Consider the following 24,009-nt stretch of genomic DNA (forward strand, 5'->3'; position numbering starts at 1 on the left):
ATTCCCTTTGCCCTGGTTTTCCCATAGTATCATTGACCATCTGTCTTCCCTCTTAGCTCTTAATCTTACGATTTTAATATCCTTTTCCTAGAAACCATAGCAAGTATAATAATCTTCTTGAATCAAAGTCCATTGACTTTATCCCAACATTTATAATATAGTTTTAATTCATTCACTATTTTATTAAAGCTAATTATTATGAACGGCTGGCAGGGAATAGTATTTGTTTGGATTTCTGAATACACTATAGGCAGTTTGGAAAAACTGATGATTCTGGGTCCAGAATTCAGAGGAAATGATACTGTGAAGACTATTATTAATATATGAAGCCACTGAAGTTGGATTTGAATAACTGCTAGCATTTTATCTTTTTTGTGGAATTTATTTTCTCCTGCCCTCAAAGAGACTGCCATTCATAAAATTAATTTTTCTCCTGCCCCAAATGAAACTGCCGTTTGTAAAAGCAGTGCCTTTCAGCAAATTTGACAATAGACTTCTACACCCATATTGGCAACACAAAATCAGCACTTCCGACATAAAAAAGGAACTAGTTGTTCTCGGAAATTTTCAGCACAGCCTTTAGGGTTTCAAAAAGAAGAGGATTGCAGATTTAAATTGAGTAAGGTGTGGAGTGCGGGAAGGTGACTGTATCTGGACCCTCTAAAGAACCCTGAGGCATTTGCCCAGAGCCTCATACTCATCAGACACACAGCAGACATTGCAGGCTTGAAGAAAGGTAGGTCCAGGGAAATGCCTTCCCAGGCTTTTGGGTTAATGGTTCTTTTCTTTTTTTCCATTTCCTGATTCTAGGATTTCTGGGGGTAGAATGAGAAAAATTGAGACCACTTCCCATGGGCAAGCTTGCATTCTGGGTTGGAGGTGGTTTGAGAGCACCTTTAGATGCATCCTTGGTGGTGGGGGGTGAGGAAGAGTCTTTGATGCAGAGCATCAGAGGGGAATTAAGGAAGAATTAGGGGAATCAGGGAAGAATCCTAAAGGCTGAAGCTGGGTATTAGATGAGGCTGTTTTACTTATTTTTGTTCTCTAAATTCCCAGTCTATCAAAAACATGAAAGCAATATTTTAAACTTTTTACTAACTATCTCATCTACTCTTAATGTTCCTTCTTCTATGGTCTTTATTCTCTGAACTGCTATTTTTATAATTCAACATTTAAGATAAGACCTGCCCCTTGCAGAATTTGGTGGAGATGGAGTGGGGTGCAGGCCAGGTCGCCATTCTTGTGCATTTAGACTGGTCTGGGGACAGACAGTGGCCTGACCGAGTTCTCCAGTGGTCTTTGGCACCATTCATGGGGCACCCAGGCTGTAAACTGAAGCTGCTCGTGAAGAAGTCTACCGGTGAAGGACCTTGAGGACTTCTAGCATTCTTGGGATAAGAAAAAAGCTTGGCGCAATCTTTCCTCAGATGAGGTAAATGAAACCCAGAAAAGGGAAATAGCATACCCAGAAGCACAAAAAATGACAAAAAATCTAGGAGCTAAAAATCCCAGACTTCTTGGTTCTTAGTCCAGGCCTTTTCCCTGCCGAGGTCACCATTTCTACATCACAGTCATCATCCTCCAACAAAGCATCCAGGTTCAGGCCTCCATTTGGGGGTTTCTGGTCTATTTTATAAGTTTGCAAAAGAAGGAAAGGCTGGCCCTTCACACCACTCTCCTCCTGCCCCTCCTTGATGACTGTGACCCATGAGGGGGTTGGTGATATAAAAATAAGGAAACAAAAGATTGGCAGTGACGTGGACCCATAAGGAGACTGGAGCCAATAGAAGAGCGAGGAATGGTTGTCTCGGTTTCTCCTTCTCTTTTCAAGGAGCAAAAAAATAAATAAAAATAAATAATAATAATAATAATAATAAAAAGACACCAGTTGTCAATAGCCTGATATGTGTCACATCGATGTGACAAAACTAAGGTTTAGACTCTTCCCCATCCTGGAAGAAATGTCCTTTATATCTGTCCAATATGCTCTTTAGTTTTCCTTGATACTTGAAAATAGGGAAGCTGAGCAATGGATAGCAAACACACAATTTTGTCCTTGGGGAATGTACCTGCCTTAGGTAATTAACACACGGGTTTCTGTGGGGTGAAGCTAGAAGGCAGTTATATAAATTTATGGCCAGAGTTTCTTATAAAGACAGAACACCAGAACCTGACCCATGTCACCAGAGAATTATGGAAAGACTGTAAGTGTCACTTGTGTACATCCTCAATCACTGATATCCACAGTAATAACCACTATTATTTTCCTAAGAAAGACTGTTTGAGGCAGCCACTGTTTTTTCAGCAAATTTCAAAATAGACATCCACATCTCTATTGGCAACACAACATCAGTTAGCCCTTCCAACATATGAAAGGAATTAGTTGGGTTTCTCAGAAATTCTCAGCACAGTCTTTAGGGTTTCAAAAAACAACTGCTAGGAGAAATAATGATATAATTTGATATAATGTATTCCCCCTGAAGAAGTTTACAGTCTTACTAGAGAGACGCTCAAGGCAGAAGAGTCACCAGGCATGTTCGATAAGACAGAATTTACATTTCCAAAATCCTAGGCCTGAAGGATGTCTGAGACATCAAGGCGGAGGTTCCTTTACATTAGAAATGAAAGTACACATTTAGTTGGACTAAGAGGAATCATCTTTAGTTAAGTTTACAACAACTTTGGCCTCTGTGGTGTAAAAGGGAAATAACAGAGATTTCATAAACCCTTACTTGCCAACGCTGGTTTAGTGTTCCAGATGTGGGGACCGAGGGAGGCAGGGAATTGCATCAGAGAAGACAGAGACTTCTTCTATATGATTAGTGTAGGACAATTAGATGCTGGGTGGGTTTTTTTTGTTATTCTTGTTGCATGGTGGCCATGGGAGGGGTGGAATATTCCTGCAAATGGGTCCAACCTATGCAAATGTCCCAATATAGAAATGAAATTCCTGCTCTGAAAGAACTGAGATAAGTCAAGTATATTTGTCTTTTTTTTTTTTTTTTTTAAGATAGGATCTTGCTCTGCTGCCCAGGCTAGAGTGCAGTGGCACGATCTTGGCTCACCGCTGCCTCTAACTCCTGGGCTCAAGTGATCCGTCTGCCTCAGCCTCCCAAGTATTATAGCTAGGACTACAGGTATGCACCATCATTCCTGGCCAGTTCTTTATTTTTTAATATTCCTGTAGAGACGGTATCTTGCTATGTTGCGGGGCTTTAAAAATGAAAAAGAGAAGGCCAGGCATGGTGGCTTTGGGAGGCTGAGGTGGGAGGATTGCAATACAGCAAGACTCTGTCTCTACAGAAAATTGTAAAAATTAGCCAGGCATGGTGGTATGGACTGTAGTTCTAGCTATTCAGGAGGATGAAGTGGGAGGATCTCTTGAGCCCAGGAATTAGAGGGTACAGTGAGCTAGGGTCACACCACTGCACCCCAGCCTTGGTAACAGACCAAGATTGTGTCTCTAAATAAAAAAATATTAATAAATAGGAAAGAGATTCAAGGAAAGGTTAGGATAATAGATGTGGACTGAAGTAACAGACTTTCTCTTATCAACAACATTAAAAATTTGGACTTTATACTAACAATGGTAGAATACAAGGGAAGGATTTTAAAGAGGAGGGTGACACAATTATTTTTGCATTTTTGGCATAATTATCCTGGCTACAAAATGAGGGATGCATTGGACATTCAAGGCCACAAAATGGACACAGGGGAACATTAAGAGGCTATGACAATACCCTTGATAAAAATAGGATGATGGCTTGGTTTGAGGAGGGGAGAAAACTATATAGAGTGGAAAAGTGGTTGTGTAGGATAGAATATAATTGGACATGGAGGGTAGGTAACAGAGGGCATCAATGACAAACTACTAGATATTTAACACGAACAACTCAGTTAATTGTTGAACCTTCCACAAAAAAACTGCACTTGTATTCACATTGCCATCTTATGGCTCTTGTTACCTTTAGCTTTGGCCACTTTTGTAGGGTTCTGAAATAATCTCTACATACTTTTCCTTGTACCACATTACTTTTTTGAAAAAGAAATTTTGAGGAAGACTGGATATCTTCGACTTAGGTCTTCTAATATTTGAAATAAAGATTACCTCTTCTCCCTTCTGGAACAAGTTGCTAAGTTATCAAATTATGGGCTTTATTACGATGACTATAAATTAAGCTCAGAGGAAGATAGTTCTCCCAAATATAACAGGATTGGAGGGTATGGATTAGATTTAAAACAAAAAATAAGGCCTCCTATTTTATTCTATCTCTTTTCTCTGAGCCTGCATCTTGTGTTCTGCTCAGAGGATGCTGAAGTCTACAGAGAGGTCTGCATACACCTACTGAATGGCATGTACTATGTAACCTTCCTACAAGCCCTATTATCATCAGAAAAGAGATGGCAAGATAAAGAGGAAGGCTTCTTTGACCGACTCTACATAGTCCTGTATCTAGCTTATTCTTTGAGAGCAAAAATTTTAGGACAACCCTGATTCTTCTGACCAACCTTTGAGATAAATCACAAAAGAGAGGAAGACTCAACCACTGACCACATGAGCCCTGTGAATACCATGCTCTGACCAATCCTATAGGCAGGCCCCTCTTCTCAATCTCCCCACTTCCCCAAGACAGGAGTGGATTGGAGCAGGAGAATGCCAGGACTAACGTCCCTCTCTAGCATGTCCTTGAGTAGCAGGAGTGTTAGTGGAAGTCTGTTTTATACCTGAAGTATCATAGTAATAGTAGGAACAACAACTGTAATAGTTGATATGTATTTAGTATTTATTTTGTGACATGCCCTAGTTTAAATGTTTTAAATATATTATTTCATTGTGAGATTCCCATAAGACATGGGCATTCACATGATAGAGTTATAGAAACACAAGATTAAGTAACTTGAGTAAAGAGCGGCGGGGCCAGAATTGAAATCCAGGTGCTATAACTCCAAAGCCTCTTTCCTTAAGAGGATCCACTACACTAGTCTGGTGAGTGGAAGAACTATTTTGTTTGCACATTTATTCATTCACCACTTGACAGACAATTGGGATGTTTCCATCTTTTGCATATTATGGATAATGCTGTTAAGAAAATTAATGTACAGGTTATAGGGTGGAGTTCCTTGTAGATACCTGTTAAGGCTAGTTGGTTTATAGTGTTCAAGTCCTATTTTCTTATGATCTGCCCAATTTTTCTATCCAAGTGGGGTGTTGACATTTCCAACTATTATTGCTGAGTTTTGCTAAACATATTTTAGGGTTCTTAGATGCACATAGCATATCTTTGTAATTATGATGTCCCAACTGTGAATTGACCCTTTTTTTTTTATCACACTGCATTAGTATTACCATTCCAGCTCACTTTTGGTTACTATGTAAATATTTTAACTATTTTTTTTATCCCTCTTCCCCCAATCTTTTTGTGTCTTTCTCTTGCTGCTTTCAAGGTGCTCTCTGTATCTTAATTTTTCAACAATTTGAATGTTATATGTCTAATGGAGGATACCTTTGAGTTTATCTGACTTGGTGTTTGTTGAGCTCCTTGGATGTGTAGATTCATATTTTTCAAGTTTGTGAAATGTCAATCTATTCTTTCTGCTGCTTTTTCTCCTCTCCTTTTGAGATTCCCATTATGTATTAATATATGGTGGTATGCTCTGTTGTGTTCCCTGCGTCTCTGAGACTCTCTCCATTTTTGTTCAGATAAAAGACCTTATAGTTATAATTCACTATTTTGAATTGATAACAACTTAACATCTGTCCCATACAAAAACCTCTAAACTTTTATCTTCCCAACCACAATTTATATTTTTGATGTCTTTCTCAATCTGTTTTCTTCTGGTGTAACAGAACACTGCAGATTGGCTAATTTATCCAAAAAAAAAAAAAAAAAAAAAGGAAGAAGAAGTCTTAATTTGCTTCAGCATCAACTAACAAGTCCCAATTCTGCAAGGCAGTGTGCAGCATCAGCCTGGCTCCAGGGAAGAAGGGATGCTCTGAAGGCCCAGCCCCCAGGGAACAGGTTACAGCTGCAACCCAGGTCCCAGAAACAACAGGGCACAGCAGCACAACTCTGACCCCAGACGTTGGGATATCATGCAGTGGTGACTGTCCACCCTGGGATGGTGGAGCACAGCAGTAGCCCAGGCTCTGTGACGCTGGGTGCAGTGGCAGTATGGTCCCAGGAATGGCAAAGCCCAACTGTGGCTTGGCCCTTGGGGACCTTGGAGAAGTAGCGAAATGACTCCACTCCCTAGGAAGGCAGAGTGCCTTAGCAGCTCAGACTCTAGGGGTGGGGCACAGAGGTTGTTTGGCCTGGAGGACTGGGTAGCACAGCTCAACCAAGGCTCTGGGTCCCCACAGGATGGGGCAGTTTCAGCTTGGGCCCTGAGGGGCAGAGTGCACCAGCCACTGGGATGGGGACCTGTTCCATGGCAGCTTGGCCCCAAGGGATAAGGAGTAGCAGAAGTTCCGCTTGGGTACGGCAGGCCACCAAGTGGGCATCGGGCAGTGGTGGAGGAGTGCAATGGCTGCTCATCCCTGGAGCAAGAGACACTCAATGCCAAGAAGGGGCAGCACAGTAGCAGCTCAGGCCATGTGGGGGCAGGGCACAGTGTCAGCTCTTCTTGGGATCGAAAAGAAATTACTTGACTTACTATTTTATGATTTCTAATTTTGTACTTTTTATTTTACTGCTCTCTATAACTTTGAATATACACCTTACTAAAATTAAATTAATATTTTAAATGATTAATCTTTTATTTTCATTTTTTATTTAGGCATTTTCCCTCTATCTTTCTCTAAAATTGGCCCTTTTTCTTTGATTTATGTCATTTTTATTGATGCATAGCTAATAATGTATTTCCTTTAGTCTATCAAAGACAAATATAGGTTGATAATGCTTTCCAGTGAAATCCGAATTCTTTTCCTCAACATGGCAAATTTGGACTGCTATAACCTTTTTCATCTGTGCTACTATTGATAATAAAAGGACACACATGTCCAAACTTGAGACTTTTATGTGGCCTCAATGAAGCATAAATAGTATCAGAAGCAACTGTGGCCTGAAGAATCTTAGCAAGCTTCACTTCCCCCAAAATTTGTGGAAGTGGGACATGAAACATCTGAATATGAATTCAAAAGAGTAGATAAAAATTTTCATGTGGCTTAAACCTATCTTCACATAACCTGATTGGCATTATTATGTTGAGGAGAGAAAGAGGCATAAGAGTAATACATTTGTGCTTGGAGTCTCAGAAAAATAATTGTATCTATCCTTGCTATGCATTGGCAAGTCAGAATTTAAAGCACTGTAGTAGGATAAAAGATTTAAATTTGTAGTGCTAAGGATATGACTCAGAGCCATAAATTCCATTCTCAAAGTTCAGAGTTTACAGGACAAGATATAAGGTTATGTAAACCATACTCTGTAAAGATGAACCTAGGAAGGTTTCTAGCTCTGAGAATTTGACTGTGTTCTGATTAGAAAAGGGAGACTATAAAAAAAAGCTACACAGTAAATTGGAAAGCAGATGAGTCTGTGTAGTTTATTGCTATTATAAAAGTCATCCTTCAATGGGCAAATGGCTATAATCAAGGAAATAGTAATTGGGATAGAGATAAAATCTGAGCAGACTCAGGATTTGAACTTGAAGAAATTTCTCTAATTTGAGAGGTCCAACATATTTATTTCACTCTGTCCATATTTCCCTCTCTACAAGACTTTCTAGAATCTTGATATCCATGGCATTTAGCACCTTTCTCTCTCTCTCTCTCTCTCTCTCTCTCTCTCTCTCTCTCTCTCTCTCTCTCTCTCACCCCTTCCGCCCTCATGTTGCTGCTTCCATTTCTCTGGTTCTAACAGTTATTACAATATAGGAAGAGAATGTAGACCAAATTTTGTCCTTAGGGAGGAACCTGCCTCAAAGTGTCATGCCCCTCTCTTATTTTCAGGACCTCATCCTAAATTACATTTTTTATTGTAGCACTTTTTCCACTACCATGGAAACCATGCAAAGAATGGAACAGACCACAGCTGGCCTTGCTGTGCCCCAGCCTGCTGTTTTACACTCATATATGTGGAAAGGGTTGCAAGAGAAGTTCTTGAAGGGAAAACCCAAAGTCCTTGGGGTAAGTTGGTTGCAGATCTGGGAGAAGGGCAATGGTGTTTGTTGTAAACTCACAATGGATCAGAACTAATGCCCAATACACTGTCCGATTAGCCTTATGACACATAAATCAGCCCAAGAGACATCAGTATTCGATTTTCAGAACCTATCATTTGAAAAATGATGAAATATTCTGTTACATCATGCTTCCAATTTAGTTATATTTAAAATATATTGACTTCAGATCTATTCTAGGGTTCTGGGTCATCCATGATAATTAAATTTAGCCTCAGCATAGACGAGCAGCCAAAGCTGTGTGCACGTTTTGTTATGAACATAAGTTTTCAAATCCTCTGGGTAAGCACGATTGCTGGACTGTGTGGTAAGAATGTGTATAGTTTTGTGAGAAAGTGCCAAACTCTCTTCTGAGTGACTCTGCCATTTTGAAGATTTCAACCAGCAATGAATGAGAGTTCCTGCCATTCTACATCATCACCAGCATGTGGTGTTTCGCCAGTGTTTTGGATTTTTTTAGGTATTTTAATAGGTGTGTAATGGAATCCTATTGTCATTTTAATTTACATTTCTCTAATGACACAAGATGTAGAGCATCTTCTCATAAGTTTCTTTACCATCTCTCTATCTTCTTTGGTGAGGTGTCTGCTAAGTTCTTTGGCCCATTTTTTAGCCATAGTGTTGGTGTTATTAATTGTTGAGTTTTAAGGGTTTGTTGTATATTTCAGGTAACAGCCCTTTGTCAGATAAGTTTTGCAAATATCTTCTACCAGTATGTGGCTTATCTTTTCATCTCTTAACAGTATCTTTTGCAGAGCAGAAATTTTTAATTTGGATAAGATCCAGCTTCTCTTTCATGGATTTTTGCCTTTGGTATTGTATTGATAAAGTTATTGCCAAACCCAGGTTCATCTAGAATTTGGCCTATGTTACCTTTTAGGAGTTTTATAGTTTTGAGGTTTACATTTAGGCCTGTAATTCATTTTTAGTTAATTTTTGTGAAGGTTATAAGGTCTGTGCCTAGGTTCCATTTTTTCTTATGGATGTCCGGTTTTTTAGTATCATTTTTTTAAAGACTGTCTTTTCTCCATTCTATTTACATTTGCTTTTATCAGAGATCATTAACTATATTTATGTGTCTATTTCTGGGATTTCTATTCTATCCATGGATCTATTAGCCTATTCTTCTACCAATACCACACTGTCTTGATTCCTATAGCTTTATAATATGTCCTGAAGTCAGGTAATGTTAGTCTTCCAACCTCTTCTTCTTCAATATTGTGTTTGCTATTCTGAGTCTTTCACCTCTCCATATAAACTTTAGAGCCAATTTATCAATACCCACAAAATAACTTGCTGACTGTTGCTGACTACCTCTGATGTCTATTCAAAGCCCAAGCGCTCTTTAATCCACAGGTAGTGACTCTTGCTAGGACTGGGTCCTTCTCTTCAGGTCTACATGTTTCCTTCTGGCCCAGAAATGCCATCCAGGAACTAAGACCTGGACTCTGGGCTTTAGGAGTCTGCTTGATACATTATTTTACGGTGGTTGAGCTGGTACCCAAGTTGCAAAACAAAGTCCTCTGAATTTTCCCCTTTCCTTTCCTCAAGTAGAAGAAGACTCTCCCTGAGCTGTACTGCCTGTGGTTGAGAGAGGGGTGACATAGGCACTGGCTTGGCCATAGCTGCTGGTGTCTTACTGGGTTACATGGACCCCAAAGTTCACTGGCTCTGAGCCAGCACAGCTACAGGAATTGCCCAAGGACTGCAGCCTGTGTGGCCCTACTGCCTCATGAATTTAGTCCATGCTCCAGTCTACTTTTTTCAGCCAAGTGGCGGGCCTACCCAGAACTCAGGTTTTGGGATGGAGGATTTCCCTTTGGCTGGGCTGGTCTTAATTCTCCCTCCGTGGGCACCAGCAGAATTCTGCCCTGTGCAATGCTTCCCTGTGCCAGCATGGCCCTGAGTTTCAATGCCAAGTCCCACTGTTACTTCATTCTCCCTCCCCTGGGCACGTAGATTCTCTCTCCACTTTGCAAGCTTGTGTGGCACTGTGGGGGACAGGGAATGGCTGGCATAGGCAGTGAAAGATTGTCTTTTTTGCTCTCTTCAGTGCATCTTTCCTTGATATAATGTTAAAACCAGATGGTATGATCACTCAACTGATTTTTGGTTCTTCTGAAGGTGCTCGCTTGCATTGTGAGTTGTTGAATTTGGTGTTCATGCAGAGGGATGATCACTGGAGATTTCTATCAGGCCATCTGGCTCTGCCCTCCTCCAACTCTCCTATTTTTAGACCCCTGTACTCATACCCATGTCCTTAGGCACCAGACCCTAATAAAATGTCATATTTTATTTATTTTTTTTGTGTGTCCCTCTGTATACACTCTCCTTCCTTCAGGTTACTTCTCTTTGCTAGAACAATTGCTTTTTAATTCCTTGGTCACTTCTCTCTGAGCATATGACAAAGGAAAACAACAGCTTGGAAGAAGTAGCATCCTAGATATCAGAAAACTACCTCTGGGCTGGTTCTGATATACTGCTTTTAACGTTGAAATTATCGGGACAATGATGGATATTTTGAAAGATAATTTTATTAAGTTGGTATTTTCATGGTTCTTTATGTGGAAAAAAAGTGACAAGAGAATATCAAGATGGTCATATGATTATATCAAACAAGGGAGAATAAGGGTTGGAAAGGAGGGGGCATGGACACCAGTTTCATGGTGAATACTCAGTTTTTACCTTCTTCTCCATTTTTAGACTGTGCAGATCCTGATTGCCCTGATGAACCTCAGCATGGGAATAATAATGATGAGTCTCACCGTGCCGTGTGTGGGATTTGGATTATGTCCCATGTCAGTGTACAGTGGATACACAATTTGGGGATCACTGATGGTAAGGAGAATACTTTCTGATGTAACTGGAAATGACATAACATGGGTGTTAATATCCTCATCTCTGGGATTCTATTCTAACTCTATCTTGTAGCTTTATAAATTTGAGGAAAGTATCTAAACTTCTTTTGACTCCATTTTCTCATATTTAATTGGTAATAATAATATAAAACTCATAGACAGCTAGGAAAATTAAATATATAATATGTATCAGTTAGGATATATTACAGTAGCATGTAGCCAAACCCAATGGCTTAAACATTGAAACTATTGATTATTTTACAATGAGAAGCTCAGTGACTAGTCATTTCCAAGGTTGGTTAATTTAGTGCTGCAAGGATCTCAAGGACTGCTGGCAGATCCTATCGGATTGACACATAGCATTTTACATAAATGTTTATATGCATATTCCAAAACTATGGGTAAGGGTAAAGGATTTGCCATTATTGGCTTAGACTAATTAAGATTCACCTCTGTGGCTAAGAAGAGTTCACCCTAGCCTGAAGCTCATAGGAGACTAAGCTAAATGAGGGTTTTGTTAGTAAGAAAGAAAAGGAGAGGTGGCTGGTACACCGGAAATTTACTATCCAATATCAGTTGTTATCTTAGAAAATGGAATTGCTACTTGGTAAAATAAGTTTTACAAGTTTAATAAAAGTAACTATAATTAATATTAACTAAAATTATAATGAGAATTTTAAAAAGTTTAAAAATCTTTCCCCAAGACAAAACATAGGAGAGTTTTTAATGCAAATTGACAGTGAAATTTAGTATAAAATAACAAGTTTCATCTACTAACAACAGGAAAATAAAATTTATAACCTAGGTTTATGTGAGACTCAGAGAATCTATTCAAGTGTTGTGGGGTTTTCATTAATCTACCAAGTTCAAAATGAGATAATTTAAAGTTTTATTATAGAGCTTGATTTTGCTCCCCACAACCTTTTTACAGCAGAAGTGCAGGATTTGAAGAATGCAAAATGCTATTCTACTTCCAGAAAGTTGTACAGCATTTTTTATACCTAAAAATACCCATAATAGCTTTTATTAAGCTCTTACTATGATCTGGGCACTCTACTAAGTGCTTTATATGTGCAATTCCATGTCAAATAATCACCACAAATTTCTGAGGGAGGATTTATTATCATCCTCACTTTATCCATGAAGAAATTGGGACTTAGAGAGGTTAGGTAACTTACCCATATACCATGGAGTACTACTCAGTCACAAAAACAATGGTGAACTAGCACCTCTTGTATTAGCCTAGATGGAGCTAGAGCCCATTCTACTAAGTGAAGTATCAGGAGAATGGAAAAACAAGGACCACATGTACTCATCATCATACTGGTACTAATTGATGAACACTTATGTGCACATATGGTAGTAACATTCATTGGGTGTTGGGCAGGTGGGAAAGGAGAGAAGGGGGTGGGTATGTTCACACCTAATGGGTGCAGTGTGCACTGTCTGGGGGATGGGCACGCTTGTAGCTCTGACATGGGTAGGGCAAAGGCAATATATGTAAGCTAAACAATTGTGCCTCCGTAATATTATGAAATTTTTTTTAAAAAAGCTATTTGGTACAGGAATCAGGGGTCAAGTAGGATCAGTCTATTCCAAGAATTGCAGACATCTAACCACTCTAGTTTTCTGCTTCCTTTTTCATTTCCTTTTCAAGACCACATCAGAAACCAGCTTATGTAGTTCAAACCTTCTACACCAGTTCGGTAGGTAATTAAGACGGCAGGGCTGTTTGCCAGCTGAGGCAGCACTCAGACTATTGTAGGCATCTCACTGGATGAGCCTTTGTTTATTGGTGAAACATTTTTTTTGCAGCTAACCTCCATTGTTCTTTCACCCTTATTTCTAAACCTTACCTGTAAAGTGTCTCTTTTTTCTCCCTTATACAATATAAGTTCCGAGAGCCGATTGTAAATTTCTCATATTTTCAGCCTCTTTAGTCTCCAGTAAAATAGCAATCTGTCCTTTGCTAGAATCCCATAAAATTATTCCCACATTAGTCGACTTGTTCAAATTTTCTTTTGTGTACTTTTGGGATATTGTAAAGTTTTATTCTTATGTATCTTTCATATTTCTTGTTAAATTTTTTCCTCTGAGATACTTTATATATTTTCCCTATGGTAAATGGGGTGCTTTTATTCAATCCTGCCTTCAAATACACAAATACATATACAAATTTACAGTATGTATATATAATATCTGTATATAATGTTTTTCCATGTGCCTTACTAAATTTTTAAATAGTTTATAGTAGTTTTTAGTTCATAGTCTTTAGATTTTTTACAATATAAATTATATTCATATTTAAACAATAGTAATTTTAACCATTTGTTTCAAATATTTTTCTTAAATGTTTTGGTTAATATACTCAGAATAGTATGGCATAATAGTCTATGTCTTTATCTTGATTTTGACTTTAATGAGATGGTCCTAGGGTTTTACCATTAAACATAATAAAGACTTTCAGACTGAGACAGATATTCTATCATGTAAAGGAAAATACGATTATATACATTTTATCAATAATGTTCAAGCCAATAATAATTTTGGATTGAATTCAATGTCTTATCAACATTGTAAACATGAATAGCAATTAATATGTGAATTTTTTCCTCAAATCTATCAATTTCAAAAATTATAACATCTCAATATTAAAAATATCTATGCATGCCAACTTCTGTGTTTCTTCTCAGATAATTGATCTGTTCAACATGCCTATTTACTTTAGAAGTAAGCTGTATTACGTTTTGATTTCCAATATTTATTTAAAGTTTTTATCTGCATTTTTCCTTTTATTTCTAGTTCATTGTTTCAGGAGCCCTGTCAATTGCAGCAGAGAAAAGAACTACGAAAGGTCTGGTGAGTAATATTTCTTATTTTGGGGAGAGAGGGATGGAGGTTCCAAGAAAGGGAGGATTAATCAAATATGTATTCTGTCAGGGCATAAGGAAGATTTTGTTTCTTTGTTTTTAAAACATCAGAAGAGATTATAAGTTTTACCTAGTAGGATCTGTTTTTTAAAAATTGTGATCAAACAATTGGCTAATGATAGAATTACTGACATGGGACTGAATATTTTGGCAAAGTAGTAACTGAGAGAATCTTTATAAAGATACAGAGAATTCTTGAGCTGTCAAGCGGAATGAGTCCAAAAAACCCCTGCAGCTTGAGATCCACCATGTGACAGTAAGACACCAAATATTGGTATGCCATAATGCTTATCAACAGATTGCTTAAAATTTGCATTCCCACTGTGTCCATAAAAGATTTTTAGTTTGCAATAAAAGAAATTCACAATGAAGTCATTATTGTTGATATATAAGAATAAGCAAATTTAAACCGTTTAACTTCCATGCCAATATGTCTTTCATAAAGCCAACAAAGGGCAAAGCCCAGATCTCAACAAATGTTTTCCTGGCTCGCAATCATATTTGAGTTTCCTTTGCTCAAAAGATAAACATCAAACTCTGCAGCGGGATCACTATGGCCCCTCCAAATCTGGCCTCCGTCTGCTTCCCTAGCCGCAACCATTAACATGCGTCTGGTGCTACAGCCGCACGAAACTTCTCACACTTTCCTGAGCAATCTCAGTCCTTATAAAAAGCCTCCTTACCTTCACCCATGAGAAGAGAATGTGCTGCAGGACATACACCGCAGACAGGGACTTGAGAGGCAAGCAGCACTTAGAAAACGATGCAGCAGGCAGCGAGAGGGATGGATACGGACAGGGCTGTCCAGCCACAGTGCTAAGGAGGTTTGCAGTTTGTCTCATGTGCCCAAGGAAGTCAGCTGAAGGTTTTAAGCTTCAGGGAATAACAGCATCATATTTGTGTTTTGGCAAGAGGTTACAGCTGCAACTACTGTAAGGGGATAAATTAGAAGACTTGACATATTCAAGGCCCATTCAACTAAGTGATGTATCTCAAGAATGGAAAAACAAGCACCACATGTACTCACCAGCAAATTGGTATTAATGGATCAACACTTAAGTGGGCATATAGGAATAACACTTATCAGGTGTCGGGCAGGTGGTGCATGGGCAATATACATAACCTTAACATTTGTATCCCCATAATATGCTGAAATAACAAAATTAAAAATGAAAATAAATAAATAAATATTAAAACACAAATTCAAGAGAATGATGTCAAAGTAACAAATATATAAGAACTTAATCGTTTTTCAGATGTAAAGGGTCTATTAAATGTCCAGTATAATTCAAGGCCTTATTATAAAAATAAATAAATAAATAAATAATTTTTTTAAAAAAGATAGAGAAGATAGACCGTGTTGGGAAAGAAATGGTGGGTGTAAAGTGACTCACGGAGATATATCCGAGAATGTTGTCGGATTGTTTAATTGGTTTTCATTCTTTTCTAGGTCCGAGGTAGTCTTGGACTGAACATCACCAGCTCTGTCATGGCTCTGTCAGGGGTCCTGATCAATGCAGTCAGTGCGAGTATCTATTCGTACCAATACAATTACTGTAACTACCGTCAGACGACGAAAAATTGTTTCATGTACACGTCCATTTTAATGGTGAGTGCTTCTTCCTCTTTTCATGGGATGCCATGGTGGAAGCAAGTGTGGAGAGTGCTGGCTCTGGCAAAAGCAATAATCAACACTTTCTAATTGCTGGATGACTTTGGGAAGTTGAAAGTGATTGAGAAACGGAACAATTCGGAGTCAGGTCCACATCTCTTCTCTCTCTTTTCTCCTCCTCTATATTTAATGAGGCAAAGTGGGGGGAAAAAGCTCACAGTTCTAGAACACCTACTCCTTAATATAATAGTTACTGTTTTGGCATTTTGCATAAATTCTTTGTTTGATTTTAAAGCACTGATCAGTATTACTGCTAATTCGCTTTACAAATGGAGCCCAGATAGCAGTCCCTGCATGTCCCCAGGGTTTCCGAATGGAGCCTGATGGAGTTACATAGTTCTCTAATAATAAAGTAAAATTGTCTTGACTGTTATCTTGCAAGTGGTGAGTGTCCTTTCTAACTTCTCTGGATGTTCTGGCAAGGTTAACCACTTTTAGCCTCAACATCTGGCTCCTGGCAACTTCTCAGTCTCCATGCTGTATTTTACCATTTTTTTGGTACCAACTGCCCTTATTTCGATGCTATCCGAATTGCTTTATTCTGCAAGTTACCACTGACACAATGTTTTGTAGGCAGCAAAACTTCTTGACATTTTGGGCCATTGAATAAGCATGGGGTAGAAGAGTTATTGCCGCACATTGTAGCAGACTAAATGCACAGTTAAATCTTTACTGTGAAAAAGTCTATTGGCCATTCTCAACACCACCAAATTTTCTATTCCCTTCCCTTTATATGTGCTGTCAGCCTTTCACCTTGCTGCTTAGCTCTTTTCCTCATTTTCTCCTTCCTTTGCCTGTATGTGAAGACTCAACATTCTTTCTAACTTACTAGGCAGAATTGATTGCATTCTTTTACTTCATTCCTAGCTAATCCTACATAAGTCTTCAGGGCTCTATATTCACACCAAAATAACCTTTGAGTTGTCTTTGCTAAACTAATTTACTTAGAGTTTTCAGATAGCTTTTATAGTAAGCAATGCTATTTCCTCAAAATAAGAATAGAAAGCTTCTTCAGAGAACTTGACAAATTTTTCCAAGGTCACTAAATTAGAAATTGGCAAAAGCATGATTAGATTCTGGAACTTCTTGTCTCTAATCCCCCTGTTATTTGCTATTGTTATCCTGAAGAAGAACCTTACTTTGGGTTTCTGAAGCTCTCTCCACTCATAGACTTTAAGGGCACAATGATGGAGACAAAATCTGCAGTTGGCCAGGTTTGCAAGACTAATTTCATGAGCTTGGGACCTGTGTAGTTATTCAGGACAGTTAGAAGAACCTTGTGCTTCATTTAATACTCTGCTGCTGCTGTCTTGAAATTCTTTTTAAAAACTTAACAAGATACCCTGTAAATTATGTAGCTGGTTCTTCATTCATCTCAATCACCTTTTCCCGAAGGCCATTATAAATTCTTATAATTGTATGGACATTTGTTCTGCCTTTCCTTATAGCAGAGGACATCCATAAAGGCTTCCTAGAATTTGAAGCAACAGGTCTATTTCTGTCTGGGCACCCGCATGCTCAGTCTACCAGCCCATGAGCCCATATTTTATGCCCAGTCCCAAGTTGGGCACTCTGGAAGACATAAGAAGGAGATCAGCTCTCTACCATAAGGAGGCTCCAATTCTCATGGGAGAAAAAGATAGAAATACTGGAAAGGATATAATTATAAAAAGAGGTTATAAAAAGGTGACCTTCTTGTAGAAAAGAGGAGTTAGAGAGCATTAGGCAGAGCCATATAAAATTGCTAATGATCAGCCACCCCTGATCTAGAGAGACAGCAGTTTCATGTGGCTCAAACACGTGTATACCTTTTGTTGGAAGTCCAGCCCAGAGCCTGTTTTTGTAAATAAAGTTTAACTGAAATGTAGCCAAGCCCATTCGTCTATATATTGTATATTGCTTTTGTATTATATTGGCAGAGTTGAGCATTTGCCACAGAGACCTACTGGTCTGCAAAACCTAAAATATATGCTATCTGGCCCATTAGAGAAAGTTTGCCAACTCCTAGTCTTCCCTACTAGATGGTAAGATCCTTGAAGACAGGGGAGTGGTCTGTTTTGTTTGCTGCTCTATCTTCTGTGTCTACAACAATGCTTGAAACAGAGGCTGCTGCACCTGTTAAAGGCATGATTAAATAAACAATGAATGCAAATGTTCTCGGGGTTCCCTTGAGTGTGCATCATTCATGTCCTGAGCTTTTGGTCCATTGGCCCTTCCATAGCAGAGGGACTATCCCTAACCACGGAGAAAAAAAGAGAAAATAACCAAAGAATACCCCACATCAATCCAGGGTAAGATTATTTGGAATAAGTATACTTCCCAATGTTCCCTAAATTTGATCATGTGTTTTGGCCAAAGATGATCTAAAACCAGTTCTCTTGGGAGATGAATTAAAGATTGATTAACTTGGTGTTCATTGTTGCATTAGTTTCTTATTGTTGCTATAACAAATTACTACAAATTTAGTTGCTTAAGACAATAAAAATAGATTATCTTACGTTTCTGGAGGTCAGAAGTTCATAATAGGTCTCGTTAGGCTAAACTCCAAATGTTGACAGGGCCATATTCCTCTCTGGGGGTGTAAGGGGACAACGTGTTTCTTTGTCTTTCTTGGCTTCTGGAGTCTGCCTACATTTCTTGGCTTGTCACCCCATCCTTTATCTTCAAATCACGCAGTGCCCCATCTTCAAATCTCTCTTGGACTTTGACTCTTCTGCCTTTTCCACTTGTAAGGATTCTGTTGGTACTTTGAACCCACCTGAACAATCCAAGATAATTCCCTTATCTCAGCTAACAAGCAGCCTTAACTTGATCTGCAACTTTAATTCCCCTTTGCCATGTCACTTGACATAGTCACAGGTTCTGGGGATTAGGGTGTGAAGCTCCCTGAGGAACCATTATTTGGCCTATAATCACCAAGATACAGAATAATATTATTATGTCGACTCTATGAAATTTATAGTACTGGAAAAGACTAAGATAACAATTATCATTATAAATCCTTTCCCCCTTTTAAAGCACTTTTGAATAGCTCTCTGTGCCCATGATTTCACTGGAAAATAGTGGACTGGGGAAAAAAATATCTTATTTTAAAAGTGAAAAAAGTATGAGAAGTGAAGTGACATTCAGCCCACCAAGAATTGGCCAAGGGCATAGCTGCAATTAGGAGCCAGGTTTCCTGACTCCTGGCCAGTGAGTTTTCTCTTTTGGTGTTGTAGTTAGTGGTAAATGTTTGAAACTTGTCATCTCTATTTCCTCACATTCCTTTGTCATGGATTTTTCCCCCCAGGGTATGGATATCTCGGTGGCTATTTTCAGCATGCTGGAATTCTGCATTGCTGTGTCCCTCTCTGCCTTTGGATGCAAAGTCATGTGTTGTAGCCCCGGTGGGGTGAGTATTGGCCCTCATTTGAAGATATCTGTGTTCATTTTCTATTGCTGTGTAATCAATTACACAAACTTAGAGGCCTACAACAACATTCATTTATTACTTCTCAGTGTCCATGGGTTAAAAATGTGGGCACGGCTGAAGTGTGACTTCCACCCAGAATCATGCAAGGCTGTAATTAAGGAGTTGCCTGGGGCTGTGGTCTCATCTGAAGCTCTGATACTCTTCCACGCTCATGTGGCAGAATTCATTTCACCTCTCAGGTGCAGAACTCACTGACAATGCACTTTTTCTTTGAGGCCAGCAGGCAAGTGAAATTCTCTGATATTTTAAGGTTCTATTAAAGAGTTCATGTGATTAGATTTGTTCCATCCAGAATAATGCCTTTTTTGATAAACTCAGAGTCAACTGATCAGTATCTACGCTCACAGGAGTGATAACTTCTCATGTACATGAATCACACTCACACTCACAGGGGGGGATCACGAGAGTGTGGTTCACTCGGTTTCATTTTAGAATGCTGCCTACCACAATCACTCAAGAAAAGCTGTTTTCTCCTATCCTTACTACCTTGAAATTTCCCATCTAAGTCCAAGTCAGTCTCCATTTCATAGCGGAGAGGGCCCTAAGGAGTGTTAGATTTTACTCCATTATGTTATTATAGCAACCTTTGCAGGGCTGCCAAAGAAATGTCAGGACTTCAGACTTCTCAGTCAGCCGGTGAACATGTGCCCACTCTGTCACTCTGACACCCACGGCAGACTGTCCTGGCTGCTGAGCAGAAAGAATGTCACACACAGAGGAAAGCAGGAAATGGAAAGAGACCAGGAAAGAGGCTCTAGGAAGAATAGGGTAGGGCATCCTCCGAGGATTGAGGGTTCTGGAGCAAGGAAGTAAGTAAAACCCCAACTGCTACTCATTAGCTTCATTACCTAAAGTCCCAGGGGCAGACAAAACCAACAGCCAAGCAATCAAATAATAATAGCTTGATGAGATTGTGTTTCTGGTGCGCTTCTCCATCATTTTGTACCTCTTTGTCTTCTTTTGGGGGCTCCCAGGCAGCACCCCATCCCACACCCCCACAGCCCTTCCTCACAGAAGAGACATTGATGAAATTGTATTAATTCTAATAATGTGCCTTTGCATTATAAAACCCTAAAAGTGAGAGTTTCTCAGGAATTACGATGATTTCAAGAATTTGGGCGTGGGGGCAGACTAATTAGCAACCGCCATATCGGAGTATTTAGGCCTGTGCTCCCGGCTGCTGCTGGTGTAGCAGCTGGGTGATGTTGCTGCCACCAATCTCCTGCTGTGGGTGGAGAACAGCAGAGGCTTTGGGGCAAATAGTGCCTACATCTCTATCTCTTCCTGGCACCACTCCCCGCAACCCCCTGCCACACTAATTTTGTGGGAGAAAGACCATAATTTTCTCAGTCTTATGAAGATCTCTGCTACTTTGGGCCAGTGTGGTTTTTGCAATGTTTTATTCATAACCAACAAATCGTAATGTGGGTATTCTATTGTCATCAGCGTGGGAAGCCTGGTTTGAAAGAAGAGCTCTGTATTTTTCGTGACATCGGGGTTTCCCTAACACGTGGGGCACCATCACCCACATGTAATATTGGCCCACTTGCAAGAGCTAAGAGTTATCACTGAATGTGTGTGTCTTTAGGTCTAACTTGATCTAAGGAATGACTGAGAAGCCCACCAGACTGATCTTGAGAATGAATTCAGAGAAGAAAGAGTAAACTCTGACAATAACGACCTTACGTGGGCAGGAAAGGGAAACCCTGAGGTCATTTGGGTGACTCCCCTATGGCATTCTGATTGATTTCACAGGTTGTGATAATTGTGCCATCAAATCCTCACGCGGCTGAAGCGGCAACTCCTGCACCATTTGACGGAGGTTCGATGCCACCAACAGATCAATAGAAAAATCTTCCAGAAAATCTGTGCTGATTGTAATGCAAGAACCCTATATGTGAAAGTACCAGGATCCAACTCTGATATATATATATAATATATGAAAAATCCAATTCTGAACTGTATATACACACACAGATATAAATATACACATTATTTTTACTAAAGAACTTAATAACTCATTTTAGTGGCTCTTTATCAGAGTAGTGGAAATTAAATAAATAAATCATGCATTTATAATGAGGCAACGTGAAAGTTTTTCATTCATCTTCAGGACTTTATATAAGGGCATTAAATTGGCAAATAAAATTTGCAGCATAAGGGAAAAAATATTGTTGAACCAAGGCCTCCATGAAAATGTATATTTCTACTTTTTTCCCACCTTTGGAGACACAAAGTGCTTTTTCCTTTAGGAAGCTGAGATACATAGCTTCCGCCCTCCCTTTTCTTTCTCCTCCTTTCCTTCTCCCATAGAAAGTAACTTGGAATCACACAGTCAGTCCTTGCATATACGCAAGCCATCATTTGAGTATAAGTACACATTGGAATAAAAATTTCATTGTGGATCAGATTCAACTTATAGTTTCTATCTATTTCTTCTTCCTCCCCTCCCCTGTATTGTGCAGAATTATACCTTCATCAAATTTGTATCCAGTGCCCTATCTGAAAATGTGCAACACATGGCATTTGCTGAATGTTTGTTAAACACACTTGCTGTTTTTTTGCAGAACAAAAATAAATAAAATGAGATGTGATGTGTTCATGTGCTACCTACTTGCCATTCAGATGCAATATGGTGAAAAGAGACTAAGTGTTGATGTCCAAAATATAACAGTAAATAATGTGAGCTTTCTAATTTGACAACCCTGAGTTTTCATCTTGAAATCTCTTGCTTTTTATTTGTTACCTATGTTGCCATGGACATGCAACAAAATTTCTCTGTGCCTCGTATTTCTCTTAAAGAAAATAGTAATAATACTACCTGTTTCATAGACCTGTAATAATTACTTGGTATGTTAATAAAATAGATAGAGCAATCACTACTCAGTCTGGCACAAAGTGACCTCAAAAGTATTAATTGTTATATATACATATATGACTACATATGCATAGATGCGCCACATGGTTTTGACCATTTTTCTTTTTCTGTGAGTTGTTTACTTATTCCTATTCTTTAACTATTTTTCTTTTACTTACTATGTATATATATTTTCATATTAGTGATACTAACCTATCATCTATAGGCTGTGATGCAATTATGTTTTCTTTTCAGTCAGCTATTTTTCATTTATATTTATTTTTGGTATCTCATGCTGTAAAACTATTTTTATTTTAATGTAGAGATATTTTTATCATTTTATTTATGATCTTTTATATTTTTAATTGCTTGGAAAAGTTTTTCTTATCCTAGCTTTACAATATATTCTTTTGCATTTTCTTCCCTTGCTTAATAGTTTTGTCTTTAGTATTTATTTTTATTATTATTATTTAATACTGCAATTTTAACCTATTTTTTTCATATTTTTGGCCATTATGCAAATAGTACTGACTGCATAGTTCGTCATCACTGCACTGACATTAACTTAATATTTTAACATATCATAAGGAGATATTTGTCAGTTCCTATAATTAATCACAATATTTTAATTATTTTGTATGTATTGGTATCTCACTTATTATTTTTCTCCAATATATCATTAATAGTTTACACCTTTTGGTACCCAGCATTTATTCCCATTTGTTCTGATAACCATAGCCTGAACTTCCTCTAAGGAATCACCACTTCCTAACTCCCAATTTATGTACAAGGATAGAGCTCACTCTACTCTCAGCTTCAGGAGTTGACCTGTGTCCTACACCTGGACAATGGCAGAATTATATCAACCCAGCTAGAGTGAAATTCTGTGGTAGTCTTGTGACTTAAGGCAAACCACTTATGTGAATGACTGACACATTTCCAATCAAAATTAATCCCACCATTTTTGCTTCACTGACCAGGAAAGAGTGTCTCCATCTTTCCTCTTTCCTGTTGGGCTTGGAGCTTTAAGAAGGTAAATTTACTGCTAGTAGAGGACATCACACTACATGAATCCTGTGACAAACAAAGGCTTACAGAGCAGAACTGAGAGGTTCTGCCTCGTGAAAGATCAGACCCTAATGGTATGCTTTGAGCCTCTGAGGAGTCAAGTGGCTGCTCTGCTGGGTTGACTGTTGGGCTAAGAATTGCCTTTGTAGTGGTTGGTATGTTGGTCTAAGCTTTGAGGTTTTGACCATTAGTGACTATGGTTTGGCCATGACAATTATTTTTTAGACTAAGTATGGTCAAATCCAAACAGATCCTGTGAATGTCTTGAAGAATGGAACTTGATCAGTAATCAGTCACCACGTTAAAATTGAGCTCATTATTGAGGGTAGCATCTTGGGGCTACACTTTGCCCTGTGAATGATAAGAATAAAAACAAGTTGTTAAGGTTTTGAGTATGTAAGGTGATATTATTGAAAACTTCTAACTGTAAGTAGTCTGAGCTCTTAGAGTAGATGCAAGCTATTTGAGCCTGAAAATAATTCCTTTTAAAAAATCTTTTTTTTAAATTTCAGAATATTATGGGGATACAAACATTTTGGTTACATTTAATTTACAGGACTGTTTTTTATTGGTTTATTGATTTTTCTCCTGGTTATTAGTTATTGAGTTTTTTTGTTTCTTGGGAGGTACAGTAATTTTAGACTAGATGTGGGATATTATATTTGTATGTGATTGAGTGCTCAATTTTTTTCTTTTTTCACAGTGTTACACTTTATTTCTGGCAGTAAGTTAAACTTGAAGACTAGTTTATTTTCAGACTTTTAAAAAAACATTATAGGGAGGGTCTAGAGTTATTAATCTGGGCTAGTTTAGTTTAGACTTACTATTATTATTAGTAGTAGTAGTATTATAACCTTTCTGGAGGTCTCTACTCTGTGCCCCAAGTGTTCATAGAAGTCACTGCATTATAGCTGGTTGGCAATTGAATGTCTCAGCCCTGTGTGAGTTCTGGTTGTCATATTGCTTACAGC

General features: G+C 38.5%; 1 protein-coding gene across 1 annotated transcript; it reads left to right on the forward strand.

Moving 5' to 3' along the window:
* Positions 1 to 582: 582 nt before the first annotated feature.
* Positions 583 to 21,711, forward strand: LOC105867214 (membrane-spanning 4-domains subfamily A member 4A). The gene is made up of 7 exons (XM_012757026.3): positions 583 to 736; positions 7,984 to 8,128; positions 10,885 to 11,019; positions 13,842 to 13,898; positions 15,420 to 15,578; positions 18,931 to 19,032; positions 20,869 to 21,711. Exons 2-7 carry the CDS (start codon positions 8,000 to 8,002, stop codon positions 20,959 to 20,961), a joined length of 675 nt encoding a protein of 224 aa, XP_012612480.2. The 5' UTR covers positions 583 to 736; positions 7,984 to 7,999; the 3' UTR covers positions 20,962 to 21,711.
* Positions 21,712 to 24,009: the final 2,298 nt, after the last annotated feature.

The sequence above is a fragment of the Microcebus murinus genome, chromosome 4 (assembly GCF_040939455.1).
Source record: "Microcebus murinus isolate Inina chromosome 4, M.murinus_Inina_mat1.0, whole genome shotgun sequence".
NCBI classification, from domain to species: domain Eukaryota; kingdom Metazoa; phylum Chordata; class Mammalia; order Primates; family Cheirogaleidae; genus Microcebus; species Microcebus murinus.